General features: G+C 36.2%; 2 protein-coding genes across 2 annotated transcripts in view; both read left to right on the top strand.

Moving 5' to 3' along the window:
* LOC140142142 (thrombospondin type-1 domain-containing protein 7B-like) overlaps window positions 1-12,635 on the top strand; it is a 240,153-nt gene extending 227,518 nt beyond the window's left edge. Inside the window, exons 21-29 of the mRNA XM_072164108.1 lie at window positions 289-406; window positions 2,990-3,135; window positions 3,980-4,229; window positions 5,219-5,314; window positions 6,555-6,650; window positions 7,544-7,670; window positions 8,352-8,545; window positions 9,297-9,381; window positions 10,017-12,635. Coding sequence (XP_072020209.1) covers window positions 289-406; window positions 2,990-3,135; window positions 3,980-4,229; window positions 5,219-5,314; window positions 6,555-6,650; window positions 7,544-7,670; window positions 8,352-8,545; window positions 9,297-9,381; window positions 10,017-10,134 — 1,230 coding nt within the window. The 3' untranslated portion in view covers window positions 10,135-12,635. The remainder of the gene's footprint in view (window positions 1-288; window positions 407-2,989; window positions 3,136-3,979; window positions 4,230-5,218; window positions 5,315-6,554; window positions 6,651-7,543; window positions 7,671-8,351; window positions 8,546-9,296; window positions 9,382-10,016) is intronic.
* Window positions 12,636-22,284: 9,649 nt separating this feature from the next.
* Window positions 22,285-24,612, top strand: part of LOC140142141 (DNA annealing helicase and endonuclease ZRANB3-like) — a 45,299-nt gene continuing 42,971 nt past the window's right edge. Inside the window, exon 1 of the mRNA XM_072164107.1 lies at window positions 22,285-22,397. Within this exon, the coding sequence (XP_072020208.1) occupies window positions 22,285-22,397 (113 nt within the window). The remainder of the gene's footprint in view (window positions 22,398-24,612) is intronic.

Raw genomic sequence — 24,612 nt, 5'->3', positions numbered from 1 at the left:
GATTGGTGTCTTACATCGGAGTGTTGCAAGAATATATTCAAGTGTTTTAATAACAATTTATATATATTGTCCGCTGTCACTATAAAATGAGCTCTGATGAGGTCATTTTGCAAATATGTTAAAAGAGATTGAATTTGTCTTTTTTTTATGAACCACAAATAAAACCTCTTAAAGGGGTATTCATGGTTTTGTTTCATACTGTGTTCAAGAGCCACCCTTCTGATGGCAACAAATGTATGCACCTGGTAATTTACTAATCTTCTTATTGTATTATTTCTTGTCATACAGCGGTTAGCACCATTCAATCAACCTCTGGAAGGGAAATGTCATGTAGGATGTTCTATAGACTGTCTGCTATCTGAGTGGTCACAGTGGACCAAATGCTCAGATGTCTGTGGACCTGATGGTAAGTCAAATGTCATGTAGGATGTTCTATAGACTGTCTGCTATCTGAGTGGTCACAGTGGACCAAATGCTCTGATGTCTGTGGGCCTGATGGTAAGTCATATGTCATGTAGGATATTCTATAGTCTGTCTGCTATCTGAGTGGTCACAGTGGACCAAATGATCTGATGTCTGTGGACCTGATGGTAAGTCATATGTCATGTAGGATATTCCATAGTCTGTCTGCTATCTGAGTGAACCAAGTGGTCTGATGTCTGCAGACTTGATGGTAGGTCATATGTCACGTAGGATGTTATTAACCCTAAACTAATGCCCGAAGGGCTTTTTGGTAATTGGAAGGGAAATAAGAGAGGAATAAAGAGAGAAAACAAACAAAGAAGTTGTTTGCTCTGAGTGGGATTTGGACCCGAGACCCCTCGCATGCCAAGGTCTTACCATGGAAGAAAGAGATAAGAAGGAACCACAACGAACGCATTCACTTTGTCCACTCCCTTTACCGACATTTCATTGACATTGTTATTCATGAGGATTTACTTTGATCAATACCCAGCGTTAAATAGGTGATTGGTATTGTATTCCATGTATTTGCATGTCTTCTGGAGCGCGTGTGAAGGATGATTTGAACTAATGACCTTCCGTGCAAGCACCCTATAGGATTTTCTTTGGTGACGTGATCATCGGTCATTGATGGCCTACATCTTTTTCTTCCATTTTGCCCAATTTTTCCGAACTTTGATGACTTTTTTCTCAGAGTTGGCAGTCTTTGGCACTGAAACGAAAGTTAGCTAGTTACGATTATACACATATAAACTATTAAATTAAACAGGTTTTATGTACCGGACTCAACCGAACATTGTGCATTATTTAAGAACATTTTACATCTATTTTTCATCGAAAAAGTCACCAAAATCTTACCTTATTTGCTAAAGATGAAACTCAGCAAAAAAACGGCCGATTTTGATTACCTTTTCGATGTTTTATAGGACATTTTCTACACAACACGATAAAGAAAACAGTTTGACTGTAGATCCCAAAACAAAGCTACTATACATGTTCAGAGCATCAGTGAAATTCCATAATCTTACTTCTGGGTAGCGTTTGTTTGTTCGTGGATGGGTTTGTTATAAATTTTTTCCAGTAATGATTTTGCCAAGCATCGATCGCGGTAAATGGATCATACATGAAAGTAAGTACCAATGATAGCTTTTCTTTTCATGCGTCAATAGAAAAGCGGATTAAAACTTGGCCGATCGAAGTCGTTGTGGTTCCTTCTCATCTCTTTCTTCCATGGTCTTACCCAGGCCGGGCCAGCGAAAGTGTGCCTTTATATCACTTAGGGTGATTATATCATCATATCCCGTGGGATACACACATATGCGCAGTGAAGTTGTTTGTAATGTTTTGTAGTACCCAGGTCGGTTAAGGTTAATAAAATAATTGTATAAAACTGTATAATGTATAAAACATCAATTTTGTCTTTTCAACAGGGAAAATCGGACGACAAATAAAGTTTTCAGGGCCTATATGATATGGTCATAAATTATACAATACATGCATAGTATTGAACAATGTACCCTATTAGACCTGGTAAATATGAAAATTATGATCTTCATAATATATGGCGTTGTCTTTTTTTAAGAAAGTTCTTGTTGTCAATAAAAGTGAACCATTTTGCCGAAAGGCAGAAATAATATTGATGGAATCATAAAACCTACTTCTAGCATATGAACATCCTACATTACCAGGAATGGTGGATAGGGTCTATCAGAACCAATAGTATTTATTAAGACAGTTCTTGTTGTCAATAAAAGTGAACCATTTTGCGAAAGGCAGAAATAATATTGATGAAATCATAAAAACCTACTTCTAGCATATGAACATCCTTCATTACCGGGAATGATGGATAGGGTCTATCATGACCAGTGGGCAGTGGTGGTGTAGTGTTATATAAAGACACAGTGGATGGGGCATCCTTATTGGAGTCAAAATTTGAACAATTTGAAAGTTGACAAAAAAGTGAAGAAAGTGTATGCCTGCCATAAGATCTTATTAAGGCATCAGGAACAAATTTGTTCGATCTTTGGATCGACAGTTGATGCTGTTTCGATGCTTATAATTAAAGAACTGATGACTAATTAATCAGAATTAATTCTAAATTTATACTTTTTAATATCAATACAGACAAAGATATATATATTATCTCAATTAATAATGGTCAATTAATCGATTTCATAAATAATAAGGATCGATCAAGCATCGATGGTCGATTGAAAGATCAAACTAATTTGTTTCTATTGCCTAATGGTGTTAGTTTCCTTCAATGGCTTTGCCTGTGGTCAGGGCTGCAACTGACAGAAATGTAAGTGCATGGTATTTTGATAGGGCTCTTGTCTCCACAGACATATAGTTGTGTAAGTGTGATACATCTTTAATAAGATGTTTGCTGCACAAACATGTAACCCAGCTGTTCAAAAACTTAATTTCACATAACATGTTCTTTTTGACTTGAATTGCTCTAAATAATGACTTTGTTTTTCACCATCTTTATTTCACCATCTTTATGCATTTCTATTATTGTTTTCAGTTGGTCAAGTTAGGACACGCAAGGTGCTTCGTGAACCCGCAGTACTAGGTAGACCATGCTCAACTCAATTACAACAACAAAGACCATGTAAAGCAATGCCATGCTTCCAGTGGGTCATGTCCGAATGGTCTGAGTGTATTGCACAGGTAAGCTTACTTAAGATACGGTTCAATGTTCCTACACATTGGCAGCCCAACCCCTGGCGCAAGCATCCCCAAGTGGTTTAAAAAACCTCTATATGTGACCTGCTACCACAAAGTGAGCATAAAGTTGGAAGTTGTTGTTCTTTTTTTGCCACGCACATGTACAAGTCAGTAGTATGTCCTTTCTTGAATGGTCCATTGTGCCCCCATTTACAGAGACATACTTTGGGCTTGAACAGGTGCGTGTGAAACAAAGAATACCAATTAACACAGTAGCCAGGACATCTCAAAATTACCAACTTAGCGACTTTATGCTCATTTTGTGGTATATTGCAGGCATAATATAGGGAAAACTTTGCAACTTGGCTATTAATTATGAGCTAGTGTAATGAAAATGCTGATTGCCCCTGCTATTTTAAGCATGGTGACAAGTTACCCTAGATCCTGTAGTTTACACCAGAACAGATTTAAAGAGATACACAGTTATTTCATTTTGACACTCAAAATGTGATATTGTGATGGAATAACCTGATCCTGCTGTTGAATAGACTCAAAACTGGTTCCTCTCTGAATTTTTTAAGTAAAATAGAGCACCTTCCAAAAATATGGCATGTTTGCCATTTATTCTGTTGTGCATTTAATATAGGGTTGTCATCATACACAGGCAATTCCTTTTTCTTGAATTGAGCTTATGAAAAATCTATTTCCTGGCAAAATGACTGAATGTCCCTTTAATCCATGACTTAATAATTTTCTCATATTTGGTGAAATCTTTATCAAATTTGAGCTGGAAATCACAAGTCCTACATAATCATTCTATTTGTGTTTCTTTTTAATTCCATTTTAGGATGGTGACTGTGGTATGGGCATCAGAACACGCAATCTGTCATGTACACGAAACGATGGCATTGTCGTAGAAGAAAGTTTCTGCATTGGCAATAAACCATACAACAGCAACTTCAATGTAACAGAAGAAGGGATGGAGTTGCTTGAGAGAACACAGCTATGTACTATCCCTTGCCCAGGGGAATGCCAACACACACAATGGAGTCCATGGAGTAAATGCCATGTCTACTGTCATCAAGGGAGACCAATTGGTAAGAAACAAGTTCAGTGTTGGCACTATGAATTTTTTTCGGGTGGGAGCAAAGTGAATTTCAGGGGGAGCAAAATCAACAAATTATGCACAAAATTGTTGCAAAAAGTGGAAATTTTGTAATTTTGATTTTTTTTTTTTGCCTTAAAAGTGGGTGGGGGTGGGGCAAGAAAAATATTTGGGAGGGCAAATGCCCCCTTGCTCCCCCTTGAATAGGTTATGCTATTCTAAAGCTGTTCCTGCTATCCACTCACAATAGTGAATCATTATTATTGGTCATGTCTCATGCGCACCTATTATACATTCCATCTACTGTGATATCTCATGATATCAACCGCTCAATCCGGTCCCCGTGACTCTGTACATCCATGAGTATTCATGCTCGTTGAAAATTTCATGAAATAAGGGGTGTTTTCAGATGAAGAAACGCAAAACGCAAAATACAAAAAAAAGGGGTGTTTTTTCAAACCACATGTTCGTGATATTGAAAAAAGGGTATTTTCATCAAAATATCACTTCTCTTGCTTTTACCAGAGAAGAGGCAATATTTCATCATATCTTCTGTGGTTTTACAAAAATATCGCAGTTTCACAACAGGTCCTCCTACTTCCCGGTCCTATTCAATTTTGACTTTAACATGATCCAGTCTGCAGAATAATAACATCAATGAGGCTATAAAACGCCTGCGCTAGTGCAATTTGTGCCTTGTAGGCAGCCTACACGTTTCTGCCAGAAAAGGGTATATTAGAAATATTATTCATGTTTTAGCGAAAATATGGGTATTGTTGAAGGGCACAAAATTCGCAAAATGAGATGCAAAAGGGGTGTTTTTAAAGTTCACCGGCAAGCATGAATACCCGCGGATGCACTGAGTGCGGGGAACGGGCGCTCACTAATGTCTCATGTTTGGTGCTTTATGCATCTAAACAAAACAGACAATCCAGAAAATAATTATTTCAATTTTTCAATAATTACTTTGTTTTTTCCCAGGATCTGAAGGTATAGAAGCAAGATCTAAAGCAGCATTAGAATCGTATCAAGGCACGACTTGTCCGGGAGATAAGATAAATACAAGGCCTTGTAATGGTGAGTTATATCAATAAATCTTGATTTGTTGTCTCCTGGAAGCTTTGTCCAACAAACATACATTACGTTTCACTACCTGAAGAGAATTGATCAAAATTTGAATTCCCTCCTGAGGTTGATATCTGTCAATGAGTTGACCACATCACCAGGCTGTCATTATAGCTAGAGGCAGTATATGGCACACATGGGTCAATGAGTTACATAAAAATGACCTTGTGTGGTATTTGGTTCCCAGGATGTGAGTTTTGCCTGAGGCAATTAAGTGGATAAATGTTGATCCCTTGCTACAATAGTTATTACCGTCGATTTGGTTGAAAACGGAGGTGAGACATGATCAAATCTCTCCCGGTAACAAAACGTAATGTACAAAATTAAGTTCGGAAATCACTCAATGTATGTGGGTGTGCACTCCTTTTCTTTATTCAGCTGGGGAAATGAAGCCATGCAACTGGTTCTGTGTGTGTGTTGAAACACTTAAAAGTGTATGGGGGTACTATTGAAATTTTGCCTGTCAATTGGGTGACACACACATACACATGCAATTGGGAACCAATCACAGGTGTGTAAAGTCATTGCCGGGTAGGGGTGCGTATGCGCGGATGTTTTTTATGAAATTTGATGTTTCAACTTTAGATGTTACTGCAACCGGGGACCATCCCCGTTTAGCTAAGATGTACAATTAACTGCAAACAGCCTAAAATGCTTTTGAGAGTGTGTCCCCTATTGGTGATATAAAAATCAGTTCCCAGTTTATAGGGTATAATTTTTTTTTTTTAAATGTGTATAATTTATGTAAAACAGGGTCAACGTCCATGGTTCTTAGGTGCAGAAAATTCAACATTTTTGTATTTCACAATATTTACAGGTTATGGTGATTTTTAAGGTCTTTTGCAATTTTTTTAAAAAATGACTGACCTTACCTGAATAGTCCATCTGCCTGAAGAACAGGGTTTTTTTTTGTCGCGTAACCGAGGACAACATGCAACTGAGGACCTACCAGTGTATTGCAAAAATGCATAAAAATACATATAAGACCACATCCCGTTTGCGGGTGTAAAGTCTGGTCTTGGTTGGATAGTAACAAGTCAAGCAGCTGCACGGTTTGGTTCAGGGTGCGCAAGGGGTCCTCAGTTAGATAGGAAAAAGCTAAAAGGTCTTAACAAGTAGAAAGTGTGCGGGGTTTTGTCTGTATGGTGAACTTTAGTGGTTTTATTAATTTAATATCATTCCTTTTCTTCAGGTAACACATGCTACCAATTTACATGGGAAATGGGCCCATGGATCCTTGGTCACCGAGATGTGTGGTGTCAAAGGTCAGATAAACTCAATGTCACAGGTAAGCAGTTTCATTCAAATTTGTTTAAATGTTTGTGATGTAACATGCACTTCACCTTGGTCAGGTTCGAGCACAGTTACTGCATTTTTATTCCACTGCCACCAAGAAACATCAGAATCATTTTGCATCAACGAGGGCACAACCGATCGGAAGCACAGTTCTTCCCAGCACTTGAAATTGTAATTATCCCCTGACAACTCCCCATTACACCTTAGGTATGGTGAGGCAAAGTGCCTTGCTCAAGTGCAGAACATGTTGGCACTGTAAAGATTCGAACCCACAATTGCGAGTCTGAGTCTTACTTGCTGGGCCACCGTACGTGCCATATTTCATTTCCAAATTGATGCAAGGATGTTGTAAGTGCTTTCATGTATCATTATAATGTTCTGGACGGCATGGTTGTCTATGGATATGGGCTATGACTTATAACCGGAGAGTTGTGGGTTCGAGCCAAACGGTGGTGCTATTGTAGGAATTAGCTGTGAGGTCTTGGTCATCTACTGCATCTGCCCCACAATATCCAATTCAGTATCGAAGTTACATAATGTTACTATGTCAACGGGTTCACTCGCTTGAGTAGTGAACCACAATCAAAGTGATCACCACACAAAGTATATGGCACTCAAAGGCATACCAAAATAGCATGATCTGGTAACCAAGAGACTTATGTAACCACTTCCACTTCGATGCTGAATTGAATATGAATTTTGTCCCTACCATGGATCAGACCAGGACCTCTTGCACCAGAGTCAAAGACTTTCACCAATGGACCATGTTGCTCTCTGCTTAATCACTTTTTTCTGAGAGAGAAACACTATGCTGGTAGAGCTAGCAACTGTTTGCCTAGTATGATATGACAGTGTGTATTCCTTGTCATCCATTTTAATTCACAGGTGCGTGCTCAATAGAAGATAAACCAAGCTCAGATGCTATATGTGAACCTCTGTGTACTGTACCTCACTCATATTGCTCACAAACTGGTGATTGCGAATGTACGAAAAATTATGACCCCAAATTTAGGTGAGTGTTTATTGACATCTTTCAGAAAGCATCCTAGATATGGTCAGGATAGAGTGGAACTGTTTTTACACTCTTTGCAAAACTGACTGTAAATGTATAGGTGCATGTGACTCTGTTGTAAGTATGGGACGTACTATACCCAGTCATACTGCATCATAGTACATGTAAGACTTTTTGAAGTTGCTGTGTCATCCAAATTTGGAGAAAAGCGGTGCTTTGAGAAAATCTGGTAATGCATTGTGTATTGGATAAAATCTTGGTATAAAAATTAGCCAACATTTACAAGGTATTTCTAATGCCAGCACAAATGGAATTTGGAGCGTATGACCAGAGTAAAGTAGCCCAGACTGTAGGCCTATCCATTAATCACTCTCAATTAAGGTGAATATCGCAGTCCTTGAAATACACACAAAATGTTTCTTTTTAAAATAATGTAATCCTAAAAAATGCTTATCCACTACAGTTCTGAATAGAGGGACTGCGGAATCGGATCATAAAAAATCAGGGAGATATATCATAGAATTTATATAATTGATGGTACAAACATAATTTTGAGCTGGTAGCCCTTCCTCCCTACTATACTTATTATACAGCACCGCTATAGTCATGTACCACTGTATGTCTTAAAATGTATCTTATTTATAATCATTGTTTCCTTCTCATATTAATTTCAATCCATAGTGAATTCACAGGTAAACTAAGTGATTGTTCAGATCCTGAATGGATGCCAAAGATTGAGGACCCTGACCCTGATATGCCCCCATACAGGAAAACCCCATCTGATGGTAGCGGTAGTGGAGGACCAGTGATCAATATCAAACCTGATCCTAAAAAGACTGATGAGGATGAGAAACCATCAGAGAAAAATGTCTTTGGTAAGTATGAGCTTTTGCCGTTGAAATCCATACACCCCCTATGAAAGACATGTCTTTAATCTTCCACAGGGGGTGTGGATATCAAATAGAGTCACCCATTTAGGTAACCCCATTTGAAATTCACACTCGCAAGCTAAAGGTTTTGTCTTCCATTTCTACTGAAATAGCCCATTGTTTTGTTTTTTTAGCTCTGTTTTGAATTGAAGATGTCAAATTCCTCATTTACATTGGATAATAGTCATAATCAATTTGATTTGATATTTTTTACAAGTGTGAATAGGTCACAATTTAACAGAACTCGAAAAGTGGATATAACAATGATGACTTCAGATGATGCATTCAGAACCAAAGTTGTAGGCATCTTCAGTGGCATGTCCAGAGGGGCTTTGGGTGCTAAAGCACACCCGCACTTAGTTAAAAATCATGTAAAATGAGCCGTTTTTTGGCAATTTTAGCCATTAAGCCCCCCCCCCCACATAACTCTGAAAGGCCCTCTGAGCCCCCCGCAGGAAAATATCCTGGACACACTGGTGATCTTAGTGCAGAATAAGGGCCTTTTGTTGTTGTTTTTTGGCTACAGCACAGGTCTGTGCTAAGGGTGTCAAAATCATCATTTGTATAAACTAAGGGTATCTTTTTTAAATTAACTTTGGGCTAATATAAGGGTACACTAAAAAAAATGGCAAGGAAAACATAGCTTAAAGACCTTGAAATTGTCTATAATTGTTTAATTTTTGTTTCTTTGTTACAGGTGCAATACCAGTGTGGGCTTTTGCTATCGGTGGTGTTTTCATTGTTTTCATACTCTGTCTTATAATAGCTTCTTGTTGTGCTTGGTAAGTATAAGGCCAACCATGGTTGTCAATCCCAGGGGGCATGTCCCCCTGCCTTTCAGCAAAATGAACCTTTTTTGTTCTTTTCAGCCACTTTTTGACAATTCAGGCTGATTGTTCCCCCCCCCCCACATTTCAAGCCAGATTGGCACTAATGAGGCCAACTATAGGCCTAATAACAAACAGAAATAATTAGCCATGGGCATAACAAAACAGTCATAAACATAATAGTCATGGAAATAATAATGCCACATTTACATAATAAGACATTGGCATAACAAACAATAAATGTAATAATCCATGGTCATAATAAACCATAAAGATAATGTGCATAACAAACCATGGAAATACTAATCCATGGTCATAATCATTCATAAAGATAACAAACCATGGGCTTATAACAAACCATCGTGATACTGATTCATGGCCATTATCATTCATAAAGATAATAAGCCATGGACTTGTTAATAAACCAGACTACGGAGATAGTAAGCCATTTAGATAATAAACCATGGAGATAAAATATGATATGAAGATAATGTATAGGCCATGGTGATTTTTAGACAGAGAAATAACAAAGCATCTAGAATTAATTCTGCTAATGCCTATATGTACGATTTGTTTTCTTTAATTTTCAGTCGAAGCTGTAGAAAGAAAGAAGAACAACCTAAGAAAAAAGAACCTACAACAGATGATTTTGCTATTTACTGGGATGAAACAGCAAAGAAAAGATATAATGGAGAAGTTGACCTTTGACCCAGGATGACTGCTTTATGATTGATGTAATGGCTTTAGTCATTTTGATACTTTATTCATTAAAATGTTCACATTGTACATTATGTATATTTTGAATGGAAATTTGTTATATTATGTCCTTTATTTGATGAATTATAATATTTATTTCTACAAGTTTTAAGACATCCAAATTGAAAAAAAAGTACTAATGAAATAAATTGATGTTCCAAATAAAAACACACAAATAGACAATTTATTAAAAAATAACACAAAAAAAGCAAGGGTTGGGTATATTTTAATTGAAATATTTTTGCATTGTAACACTTGATTGTTACAGTAATAATAATACCAGGCTGTAAATTTAGATGGCAAATTTATTTTTCATGTTTATAACAAAAAATTTAAAATCATTATTTGACTGACAATTGGCTGCATCGAACAGGCACTGAATAATTATCAGATATACTAAAAATGAAGATAAACGCTAAAATATTAATACAGAGTTGTCCTGTAAAGCTTGTTGCAGTGCCGCCATGTTTATAAGCATCATATACATATTCATAAGCCTCGTTTACATATTCATAAGCCTCATTTACATATGCAGCATTCACCTGTCTAAGTTTGGGCAGCATTGTAACTAAATTTAATGTACACATTTTTTTGACGTTCCATGATGTCTGGTGTTTTTTATATTTGAAAGTGTGCTGGTATAACGAAACAGCACATTGTTTTGTATATAGTAAATTGGGATCGTACTGGTTGTCATGTATCATTTGTTACAGGGATAGTCCAGAATCATCACCAGTAATTTTCCACCCTGTACATATGAATATAAACTAAATGAATAATAGTATTAATATAATTTACCTTTGATTTTAAATTTGTTATTTATTTGAGTATTGCACAAGGCTCATTGCTCTCAATGTTGACTGATTTTTGCATTATTTGTATGTTGTTTGTTTATTGTCATAATACTCTAAAGCAAGTTACAGCATGCATGGTTCTATCCTTAAAGTATAGTTGAACATCTTGTTTTTTAAATTTTATATAATTTTATAGTCTAATGCTTTACATTATTTATGTTCTTATTTGAAATTATTATAATTTAACTTTCTTGATTTTAAATGTCAGAGCAGTAAGTCTTTTGTAATATTTCATGGCACAACTGAATCCACTGAGGTCAAACTGAACCCCATGAGAACTACCTGCCGATTGGCCAAAAAGAAGTTTTCATTATCAATTGGACCAATCATCAACATTGTTAGAATAATTTCACCACACAAAAACATTGGGGTGAATTATTTGCAAAGCTCCATTCTGATTGGTGATTAAAGTGAAGATATCACATAATTGACCAATCAGAGGCAATGTTAGATAGGCAGGTGGTGCTCAGGGGTTAAGGAGAGAATTGTGAAAATTTAATTACTACAATATCAAGCTTGATGTTGAAATTCCATTCAAGTTAACATAGTTCTTGCATAACTATGGTAATGTAATAAATTATTTTTCATTTTCTTACATACGACATGCTAATTTGCATGCATTCAGGCGGGGCTGTGCCAATCTACATGCCAATGCCATGCAGATTTTTGTTGTCATTTTAAAAATGCATGGTGGGCCATGTCCACCAGACAATGGGTAACCATTATATATCAGTATGAGTGATCCTAATGTCAGGATTGCATGGTAGTAGTTGCGGTAAGTTTATAGAATTACTGGAAATAGCAATGGGCCCTTATATCTGAAAATTTACTGGCATTTAGTCAAATTTTAAAATTGACATATTTATACACTGGCGTGTCCAGGATCTGTTCCTGCGGGGAGCTCAGAGGGGCTAAAAAACTGTGATTTTACACACAGTGCAGGGGGCTTCAGCCCATAAAGCACCCCTTGGACACACTACTGTTATACATACTGGCATATTGTATATGATTATTTATAGTCATTGTTGAAAATAAGCCTACATTTTCAAAGGCAATTCAAACCTTTTAGATCTGAAAAATCTATGGACCCTCATTAATTTTCATGGGTTTCCCCATTTTATTGCTAACACTGTCAACTGAAAGCAAGTAATGGCACAGCCCTGTTTTTTTATTCAATGTCACATATTCCATGTTTGACCTGATTGGATTCCTGTGTCACATTCTTATATAAAGTGCAATCTTTTCTTGTTTTTATATGGTACTATAATTGGTGTCTGGGACAAAATAATGTTGTCCCAAATTTTGTATAAAACTTTTGCCCACAAATGGCTTCAATTGGACTACACTAATTTTACGATAAATGTAATTTGTTTTGTATACATATATTTATTTATCTATTTATGGAGAGTATCAGATAAAAGTGCGGTGAAATTTAGAAGCAATGTAAAGTATATCTTGGTCAGTGGCAGCACCATATGGGGCATTTTATACCCTCCCCCCCCCAACAAAAAATCACAGTAAATCCACTATTTTGCACCAAATTTGCCCTATTTGGGGCAAAAATCTCCCGATTTAAGGAAAGTAGAATTTTTATTTTGCCTCCCCGGAAAAACAATCTTGGTGCTGCCAGTCATCTGTGAAATATGTAAGTCACATTTTATGTAAAGCAAAATGCTTGAATTTGAATTAAAGAATGCCCGTGATATTTGACAATTTCACCCAAAACTTTAAATTGCAATATGCCGTATTTACTCTATTAAACGCTCCTATCAAGTTTTTTCGTTGAAAATTCACTTCTGATAAGTCCCAGAACAACGCCAAATATGGATTAAAAGACCTTTGACCTTGGATGTACAACAGCATGTTATGATCTAATGGGAAACTGTGCACATCAACAAACACCATTTCTATCAAAAAGGCAACGCCTGATATAATTTGAAACCACATAAATTACTAGAGTTGGTTCTTCTCTTGGATTTGGACCAAGCTTTAGAATATCGAATGTTGCGTTTTGAAATAAAACAAACCAGAAATTTATCACCCATTGTAAAAGATATGGTACATGTGAATACATGTACATACATTGGCTGACCTTGTGGATTTCCTGGCCCAGCCATGCTAACCACATAAGGAGATTATACCATTAACCTAGTGCAGCTATTGTCATAGCAGGGTATTATTATGTAATACTCCTGATCCATATTTGGCGTTCTCTTGGACTGCTGATAAAGACCCCGCTTTCGAAAATGCATGCCCCCAGGGCATTTAATAGAATAAATATGGTATTGGAATTAGGTACAGTAAATGATAAGCCAATATAGCTCAAATTTGTAAGGCATATTTTTAAAAATATATCTTGTTTCTCAGTGAGAATATAATGTGACCATTGTAAATAAAAAAAAAAAAAAAATATGTGATGCAATTCTTAAAATGTTAGATATCAACAGTTTTGTATTTTGTTTTTTTAATATGAAATATGTAACATGAAATCCCAAAGCCATAGCTTCAACATTTCTTTCAAAATAAAAATATTGAGTTGTGTGAAATGCATTTTCTTTTGAAGAGAAAGGCACCATTGCAGGGTTTCTTATTATACAGTATTATTTCATGGTTTGTTACAAAAAAAATTCAACTCCAAGATTTTGTCATTTGGAGATCAAACTGAGTGCTGGAAAGTATTGATATCGAAGCATAAATATATGTACTAAGAAGGTTCAAGATTTTTATGTCATGATTTTAAATTTTCCAATTTCTTTTCTTCCATCTTTCTTTGCTTCTTCCATCACAGCTTGGAAATAGTTAGCCTATTAGAAAAGAGATTAAAAATGTATTTGGGGTATATAGCCAATCAGAAATGAGGTTACAAAATGTGTTTGGAGTGTATATCCAATCAATACCCATTCTTATGGTGTAGAATTTGACACACCATGGTGCTGAAATTGTTCAGTCCTACAGATGGGCCCAACTAAAGATGTTCTTGAAAAAATGGGTCCAAAAAAAGAGTTGATCCTTTGAAAGATGGGTCCAACTAAAGAGTTATGTTCTTTGACAGATGGGTCCAGTCAAAGAGTTATATAAGTATGTCCATTGAAAGACGGGTCCAACTAAAGAGTTAATCTTTTGAAACATGGGTCTAACCATAGTGGATCCATCTAAACATGGTGCTAAAATTGTTCACTGTCTACAGATGGGTCCAACTAAAGATGGATCCAACTAAAGAATTATGGGTCCAACTAATCCAACTAAAGATTTATGTCCTTTCAAAGTTCTGACCATTCTATAAAACATGGTCTTGGAGCATTCTGAAATGATCTTGAATACAATTCTATCAGATATTTAATGTTTAATGTCCAGACCAGATGATACTTCAGTGCACTGTCTACAACCCTGCACCCACCTTGATGGGTGACAGGGACAGACTCAGGGGTGCCAGTACCTATCCCCAGAAAATAACAAGCAAAATCAGCTTGTACTCCAATGTCAGTGTCTTAGTCCCAATAATATAACCCATTTTCTAATTCCTGGATCTGCTCCTGGGTGATGTAAATACATTATCTGGAATACATTTTAGATTTGGAGCCAATTTAGGGGACATGTTACCCCCAAAATGACAATTGGGAGTGTGTAAGCATTTGTCCCTTAATGGAACTCTTAAGAGTAAGAGGTTAGTATACTATATGATGTGGTAGCCATGACACATTGCTGCAATTTATGTTAACATTGGACCAAAATAAACAATCCCAAACATTCTATTCTTATTTAGGCTACTGATCCATCACATATGGTCTCTTATTGGTCAGCCATTAATTGAATAGCATTGAATGAAAGAAGTTGACCAATCAGAGACCTGAAAATCTTCCCTGTGTCTTACAAAACCAAGTCCACTACAAATAACCCTTTGTATTTTTACCCGCTCCTCCAGAATTAATATTGATATTCAACAAAGCAAAGATACTCAATGAGTATCTTTGAACAAAGAAAAGACCATACTGCAGCTGTGCATTCTCTATTTAGAGGATACATATCAGAAATAGATTTTTTATTGGTAGACATTTAGTTAGGCAAAGGGGTTACTAGTATATCACTTAAATTTACTTCAGGCACTATATTATGTTATTATTTTAGTTCAAGTAATATACTTGCTAGCAGTTTTTACTATATAAGTGTAATAAAATCATTTCTATAGCATTTCCCTGAAATACAAGTTATGTGTGCTTTGTACAGAGAAAATGTGTAAACTATTTTACTTTGCTTGGCGCTATATAGACACTGTTCATACTTTATACCATATAGTAGTCTTTAAATCTTCCTATGTATATGTCATTGTTTTCAATATGTGCGAGGGAATCAATGGGGTTTTTATGGGCAAATAAATTGTGTGTTCTATCATGTTTTCATTTTGATTTTCACATTTCTATAAAAATCAACTTTATTCTGTCTTGTATTATGATGTTGAAATGTGAACAATAGTTAAGTCTCAAGTTATGAGCCTACATAGCAGTAGTCTTAAGTTATTGTTTTATGATTATAGGCTGTCCGGTTTCTTATCATTTAGGCCTAGGTCTTAATTATTTTGAGAAAGTATGGAGTTCAAATAATGCACCTTAATGTATTTGAATACCATAGAAAGGCACTTTTGTGCACTGTAAATCAGTGCCATAGCAGGCTGGGGATGGCTGCCCTACTGTTTGAGAAATGTGTTGTTTTTCTTTACAGCTTTACTTCAATATTGGCATTTGTGTTTTGGCCACTCCACATTAATTTTGATGGCCATCCCAGATTTTTCAACCTTCTTACAGCCCTGATTTAAATTCTTTCAAAAAGCAAATTTAAACAAAAATCATGCAAGTTCAATGAATGTGTCAAATAATTGACAATCTAAAATGTTCACTCTTTTCAGTGGGAGTACATCTGCTCTTCAAAATGGCAATTAAAAATTAAGCTCTGCCACAATGAGATGAAGTTTTTGAACAGATGGGTCATCCTTTTGGTGTTGTGGCATATAAAAAGGCAAAATTGGGGGTGGGGTATAATATCTAGAGGCGTGTAACACCTGCACACCCACCACAGGATCTGTTTCTAAAACTTGCATATTTGAAGGCTATTCTGACTACTGTGCACCCAGGTACTGCTACGCAACCCGGGGTCTAAGCCCCGGTCTAAGCTTAAAGTGTCTCCATGCACCCTTGCAATAGGCTATTCCATTTAAAATCCACACTACCCCTGTGGAAGATTTTGGAAATATGTTCCACAGAGGGAGTATGAATTTCAATTGGAATGAGCACATTAGCAGCTCCGTTTGAAACTAACCCTCCCTCTGTGGAAGATTCAGGTTGAATATCTTTCTCAGAGGGTGCATGAAATTCAAATGGATCTGCCTGATGAGTTCATTCCATTTGAAATTCATACTCCCCCTGTGGAACATATTTCCAAAATCTTCCACAGGGGGAATGTGGATTTTAAATGGAATAGCCCATTTGGATAATTTTGGTTGCATGGTCATAAAAAGTCAGCTGTTGTGTTATTGTATAAAAGACTACTTTTATGCTCTTGTACCAGAAAAGTCCTCCTTTCCAAACTTGGAACCATATTAAAGATAACACCCCGGGATACACACCTGCCAATTGGAGAGAAATTGATATGTGATGGTTTTTGATAACAAGATTATGACAACATATTACTAATGAAGTTAATGTATAAAGTGTAATATGATGATATGAAGTTAAACACATTTATTCATTGTAAAAATAGAAGAGATTTTGAATCGGGGTCTGAATATGTGATTTAATCTATATGTTTATTTCCTGTTCTTTTATTCCTACTGTGCTATCACCATCGGGTGAAGTTGTTTCATAATGTTATTCTTCCAATGTTGTAGATGATCATCATTTAATACAAAAAGAACAAAAATACTTGCCTTGCTTAATTGAACTCAATAAAATGGTCAAATTTTGATATTTTTGTCTTTGTTGTGGTTTAATTTGGTGTCTGACTTTGCCCCACAATGCCCACGGAATGCGATATATAAGGGAGTGTATGTCCATCACTACACAATATCTTGGAATCTGGTGATGACCAAATCAGGTCAAACAGGTCATCATAGACTTTCTCATAATAGCTACAGAACTTATAGCAACATATTCAAACAGTTTGTTTGTTTGTTTACCATAGGTTTAAGGGACACATGCTTGAGTCCGTAAAAAGAAAAAATGGTCCAGAATGATGTAAAATACACAAGCCAGGCTGGCCATTCAAGGCTAAAAAGGAAAGAAAAATCACAACCAACAATCAAATAACAAAGTTGCTCTTAGTAGGGATAACCATCAAAATTTCATGTTGCCCATATTGCTACAAAAGATCGTTTTCTGGATAGAACTCATCAATAGAAGTATTTTGGTGGTTAAATGGTCAAAATCGGTCAAAAACTTTTCGAATTATGAATTTTCAAAGTTTCCCATTCTGACCGGTCATTGGAACGAAATGAAATGACAAGGTCCAAAAATAGCAATTGGGAGCAAAATTGGCATAAGCATATATTTACCTTTATATATTTCTTTATTTTAACATATATGCAAACATGAAACAACATATTGTGAAAGTATCAAAGGGTTTCTTATGAAATGGCACTTTACTAGTCAATGGCATAAATTATTTTTTTAAACCGAGGCATTGAAATCATGCATTTAGAGAACATTTGGCAAAAATCATCCAAGATGGCCGATATGGCACAAAATCAAAATTGCACTAAGTACAGGTGAACTTTTTTTTTCACAACCAAAATGTCAATGTTATTGGGTTTGATATGACCAATTAGTAGGTGTATGCAAAGAAAATCTTAAGTGTCATTGAAGGTCATTGACTCATTCACAACAATAGAGGTTATCCACTTCACTCATCATGCTCATGTGTGACTTCTAACAAAAGGTGCTGGTTCCGTAGTATTCCTTATTCAATACAATTCAATGCATGACCTCGAAGTTAGCTGCATGACTTTCGCGGGCTATTTTGAAACAGTTATGGTTGCACATTCAGGTACTTCTTTTGAAAGTTCTAAACAAGGTATAGCCAGCAGCAAGTTGTAGATGGTATGGGCCTAAATATAAGAAAACGTTTAGGGTTGAAATCAGGTGAACAATACATCGAATGAGCACGAAACTTCACATTTATGTTCAGGATTCGATAGGAGTATGGAAATTCCAAAGGGAAGCTGGTGATTTAATTTGTAACTAGAGATCTACTTGTTCAATTTTGTAACCTTTTTACAGAGGGTATGATAGAGGTATTACTGGCAACTCTGCCAAATTACAGCTCAGTAGGCCACGTTGTTCACCTGATCTTATTGACATGAATATTTTGTGCCATTCTTGAGCAGTGCTGAACTCAGCCACTGGCAATTAAGCGCACTGTGGCGATGGACCAATTTTGACTCGCACTTACAGGAAAATGAAATAAGTTATGTTGCTGTAATTTGCAAGATAGTTACAAAACATAATTGGCATTAACATCCCCAATTTTTACAGAAAAATTATGAAAAATAAAAGAATGAGCTCAATTTAGAAATGTCTGTGCAAGTAATGCACAGTTGAGCTCCCTGCATGTCTATGGGAGTGTTCTAATCAAGTTGATGGTTCATTGGTCATCCCTACTCGATCTTAGCCCTTTTGTTGGTAGATAAGAAACTGGTGATCCTTTACAACATGTACTTCTAAAAACAGTGAAAAGTTTTCAAATTTCAAAGTTACAAAGAATATATCAAACCACAAAAACTATAGATGGGCAGCTACACCCTCAAATTGCAAACATTTGCTACATGTATTTCATCATCAAACTGGGGGTGGGTAAAATTTCCAAATGGCTTGCCAAAATTGCCCCCCCCCCCCCCCTCTCGGCCTGCCAAAAAATCTTTGCTCCAACTTTGCACATGCCAGATTTTGGGGATCCCAATATGCAAACTTTTAATGGTCTAGATACATGTATATTTAAGCGTTTCCATACTGTTTTCCTAAGCCTTTTTAGAGCTTGTTTTATTTAAAAGGTGCCCCATAAATGTGTGCCAAAAATTGCTTACCATTTTAATTAATTTAATACCAGCTTATTAAATTGTGAACAAAATAAGGGCAAAATCATTCTTTAGCATCTTCCAATCAAATTTCAAGAATGTCAGAACCCTGAATTTTACCGTAAGTGACCATTTTCGGGAATCATTTTTCAAGGGAACTCCCAAATTTTGGAAAATATTAAACAAGCTATACTTAAAGTGATTGTTTTGACGGAATAAACCCCGAAGTCACTCCCATTGTGGCCTGTACACCATCCGCGATAATCAACTTTTGAAAAGTACCCTAAACAAGGATTTAACCCTTGGCTAAAACGACACCCTAAACAGGGATTTCATTCCTAACATCAAATTTCATACCCTAAATTTCATTTCTGTGTATTTAGAAATTGCAATTTTGCTACCCTTATTTCCAATTTTTCATGTTTTTGACACCCTAAACGCGATACGTGCGTATCGTGCCTACCCACGAAAAACGGCCCTTTTTATGCGTTTTCATTATCGCGGATGGTGTACAGGCCACAATGGGAGTGACCCCCCCGGGAATAAACACACTATTGTCTAATAGTTTTAATCATAAAAGAAACAATATTTAATGGTTTAATAGGCACAATAGAATATTTGAAATCTACTGTGAAAACTATTGTCACCAAAAAAGATATCAAAAAACACATAAGATACAAGGTTTTTACCCGGGGGGGGGGGGGTACTCATTACAAATGACCATATGGGGACGTGCCGCAAATATGGGTAGCATTTTCAGCCTTCTGGTATAGCAATGACCCCTTTTTCAAAGCCTATTTTGGTATATGAATGGGTCCTTTTTTCAAAATTTTCTCAATTTTTTCGGAAAATAGCCCAATTTTTTCTTAATCTAGCCAAAATTTTCAAAATTTTCCCAAAATTTTGGGAAAATTGGTAAAAATTAAGACAATTTGGGTTAAATTTGGTCGAAAATTGTGACTTTTGGTATATAAATGGGTCCAAATGTCTTGAAAAATTGGTATATTTATGGGTCCACTTTCAAATTCTCAGCGGCACGTCCCTACCAAAACCAAACCCCGGGGGTTTTTAGTTCTAAAAAATAAATCTACACATAATTGACATGTGACATGTGGCATGTATTCTCCCACACCACTCTTCGCCATACATACATTCTCCCAGCCACATTTCCCTATAACATAATATGAAACTTTAAAAAATAAATGAAATTTATTTTGATAGAGACGCAGGCGGGGTTCGAACCCACACTGCACTGAGCCGCTATAATGTACTCCTATACGATATTGACATAACACCAGCGCCTTAGACCGCTCGACTATCAGGCTTGATGGTGTCATGATGAAAATTTTAAAATATAATTGCAACTTCATTACTTCAACATACCAAGTGACAAGCAAAGACAAAAAACGTACCATATTTTGGAATTTTATTTGTTTAAAAACATTAATGTGTATTAATAGCGCTCAATTGTTGATACATGTAACTACATGTTTTATAAACAGAAATAGGACAATAAATGAGGCTATACACGCACAATAGTATATCGATTTTGATTCACACGTGCTATACGAACTCGCCGTAGCCTATACTAAAAGCATAGATTATCAATGTGGCATGGCCTACCATTTTTCTTGTAGCTTCTTTTATACACGTCGATGTTTTCATCAATTATACAATTAATCCACATTAGACCCATAATTTTATTTCAGGAAATAAAAGATTAGATTACCATAAAAACGAAACAGTAATCATTTGTGTAATTTATACATGGAATTTTCAACGTTTTTTTCTATCGTCATTCTCGCTCAAAAATATTTTGGCGTATATAAAATTGAAATAAAATTCTCTGCCTCATAAACATCAAATGTGCCACAATTGGTATCACTTAATCGTTATATATGATGTGCAGTTAATATTCATATTTTCTTTTTATACAGAGGATGCTTCAGTTTTGACAGGAAAATATTTTCTTGAAAACCCTCTCACTCGGTTATTTTAAAAGCGGTAACCACGCTTCCCTAGAATGTGCAATAAATTAGCATTAAAATTTTTCTTATTCTAACAGCAAGCGTTTCTAAAATGCAGTATGGCTTAAATGTGGTGTAGTATTCTCCATAGCAAATATAAAGTTCACACTATCTTTATTTACCATACTTTCAAACTTATAGCTGTTTTAATAATCAACATATTTGGCCAAAAAATCCCCAAAACAACTTTTTTCAACCCAAATATCTCAGCCCAGATCAGATTTCAGAAATATCAGCCAGGTAAACTGATAAAATCAGAGGTGTAGATACATTTTAATACCATAAGAAGCTTTGTCCAAAATTGTTTCGGAAATTATCTCGAGATAATAAAATTATCTTGACAAAAATGAACAGGCCTACATAAAAAGTCCTATAGGGGAGGCTTGTTTTTGACCCGTTTCTCTTGACGGCTGACGGTAAAATTGTTCGCTTGATTGTTGGGAGTAGCCTTCTTTTCTTAGGTAGGCTTACTAGGTCAGCAGGATTACGCTCGATTAGCCTGGCTTGAGCACTTTGTTTGAACCTGGCTGGTCCCATCAGACCTCAAGTGTGTCTCCACAAGACCGCGACCGTTTAAACAACAAAACAACCCACACTACCGAAAACCGCAAATGCCGAGAACCGCGAAAGCCGAGAACCGCTCTAGTTAACATTATTTTTACATCCCAAAAAATATTTGTACCATGTTACTTACGGGGCTCCGTAGCTCCGTAGCTCTGCACTTTAGTAATTTTAGTAATTTTTTTTTTTTTTTTTTTGAAATTTTTTTGTTTTGATTTTTGATTTTTTTTTTTTTTTTGGCATCGATGGGACACCGTAGAAAAGTGAAACTAACATTTTGTGAAAAGAAAAAATGGAAAATACAATTTTATTTCTTATGGAAATGTTATAATATGGCTTTAAAACATGCAGTTTAGTCGCTACACTCGCACTTTATAGGCCCTACACTATTTTAAGTTTGCAAATTGGGTTCCCAAAGAATTTTTGGCAGGCTGAGAGGGGTAAGCAATTTTTGGCAGATTTATTTTTTGGCGATGTTTGTGACATGAGCATGGTGTCCACGTAATGTGTCACGTACCCAATCCAGGGACACAATCCGTATCTCTTAGTGGTAGGCGCCCTTAACAATAAATTAAATACAGCTTGTAGGCTAACTTTAAAAATGGCGGCGCCCAGTGTGGCGGGAGATCTGTCATTTCTCCCTAAGGATCTACGGAAGAAATTGTTGCCTTTCCAGCGAGAAGGAATCAAATTTGCATTGAGTAGAAAAGGAAGGTGAGTTGCAAAAGTTACTCATTGTGGGGCATCGTTTTGTCGATTGGATCACATGATCACTGTCTAAATCCAGAGCCGAATATCAGAGACTAGAGTAAGCTTAACTACACCCATGGTTTATATGTGTGGCTCACGCATGCAATACGAAGTATTGCTGCGTGGTAGCGAGTCTCTCTCGCAACTATAAAGTAATGGTCGTTTTTTACTCTGTTCAAAACGTGACATCTATAACAAATTACCGAGTTGCAAAACTTTTCGTGATAAAAACTCGAACGGTGGTGATGCAACTGCAAATTTTACTTTTGCAAACCTAATCATTCACCGAGTTACGCTGCATATTCACCTCATTTTTTTCAATCTTAGTGATTAAAGTCTGAAAATGAGCAAAAATACCTTAAGAAATATCCAGGGATCCCAAAATTGTGAGCATCGGTTACTATGTCCGCTAAACAACTAATTAGGCGTCAAACAAAAAAAATCTTGCGTCTTCACAGATTAACACGCCAAGCGTCAAAAAACGCAGTATCATTTACCAGCGTAACCTACTTATACTGATTTAAATATTGTAGGCCTACATTTTATGTTTCACATTCACATAATAGGAAGAAGTACTAAAACCATGATAATAGGAACAGATAAGAGGCAGAACGGAGAAGAGGGATATGAGCTAAACATGCTAAAGGGGGAACAGTGGAAAGAACGAGAGCACATACAAATTAATAGCCGTTATAAATTTTTTGAGCATAGGACCTACTTTATACTGATTTAAAATTGTAGGCCTACATTTTATGTTTCACATTCAAACATAGGAAGAAATACTAAAACCATGATACTAGGGACAGATAAGAGGCAGAGCGGAGAAGAGGGATGTGAGCTAAAGGGGAACAGTGGAAAAAAGCGGGAGGATATGGGACAACTCAGGAGGGGGGGAGGCAACAAAGAAGAAGTTGATGAAAACGAATTAAATGAAACGACTGATCAATCGGAAATAAATTAGGGAGTTGGTAAAATTGTTCTCAATAAAAACTGGGAGGGTGGTGATGCATTTGTAAAATTGCATTTATTTACGAACCGCGAAAGACGGGTGACCGCTAGTGTATACCAAATACAGCCCCCACAATGGTCTTCTTTAAGTTTTAGCGACCCTTAAAGTCATAATGTACGATCTTATAATATGAATTTGGTTAATTTTTTCAAACCTGATTTTTTGGTATAGGGACAGTTGTAATGTTTACACATTTTACAACTTGCACCTAAATGGAATCAGCCAAATTTGTTTTGTTTGTAGGTAAACAAAGCAAAGTTCGACATAAAGTCATAATTTGAAATTATGACTTTATGTCCGCCCATAGAACGGCGTGTTAAACGGCCAAAATAACAAGCAGCGTTTCTTTCACGTTACCTCGTTATTTCAGCTGAAAATGGACAGAAACCATTCCCGATCATTATTACTAGTATTATTTCAGCATTTTGAGTATATAATGACAAATTTAAAATTTGAAGGAAATCGTACATTAAGCCTTTAACTCCGAAACAGTTTAGTCAAAAGGTTAAAAATGCGATTCCTAACCCTTTGCTTACCTTTGGACAAATGTGTAGCAGTCTCTGTGTTGAAAGATACCCGGTACTTGCACGGTACAAACATAGATATGGCTACATTGCTTCAGTCCCATTGAAGAATATTTCTTTTGTGTAATGGTTCCAACTGGGTTCCAACATATGGGCGTCACAATGATATAGGTATGCCAGGCAAACACATTTGCTAGTCAGCCAAATTCGCCTACAATGTCAATGCATTTTTACATAGAAATTAAAAACAACTGGCCGAAGAAGGAAACCTGCATTTAAATATGTTTTCTATACTTCACTTGACCCAAATATATGATTTTTTATGGTGATAAGACAACCGCTCATGGAATTTTAGAGGATTTTGATAGCAGTTCCATTAAAAAAGCTGCTATCATAATGAGACAAAAGATCTAGAAACACCTTTTTGACATTGTTTGATGAAAGTCAATCTTTGACAAGATGTAACTTTGCTACGGAAAGTGCTATGAAAAAGAGGTTTTCAGTTTTGGCTTTGTTTACTCAAGGGCTTTAATTTGATATACATGTATAAAATGATGCAGTTTGATGGCAAATTTGAATTCTCCTAGCATACCTAAATGATAGTCTCCTACACAACCAGATTGCGTCAGCCTGACGCTCATCGATC

The sequence above is a fragment of the Amphiura filiformis genome, chromosome 20, assembly GCF_039555335.1.
Source record: "Amphiura filiformis chromosome 20, Afil_fr2py, whole genome shotgun sequence".
Lineage (NCBI taxonomy): Eukaryota > Metazoa > Echinodermata > Ophiuroidea > Amphilepidida > Amphiuridae > Amphiura > Amphiura filiformis.
The sequence above is the reverse complement of the archived record's forward strand: the minus strand, read 5'-3'. Positions and strand labels throughout refer to the sequence as shown.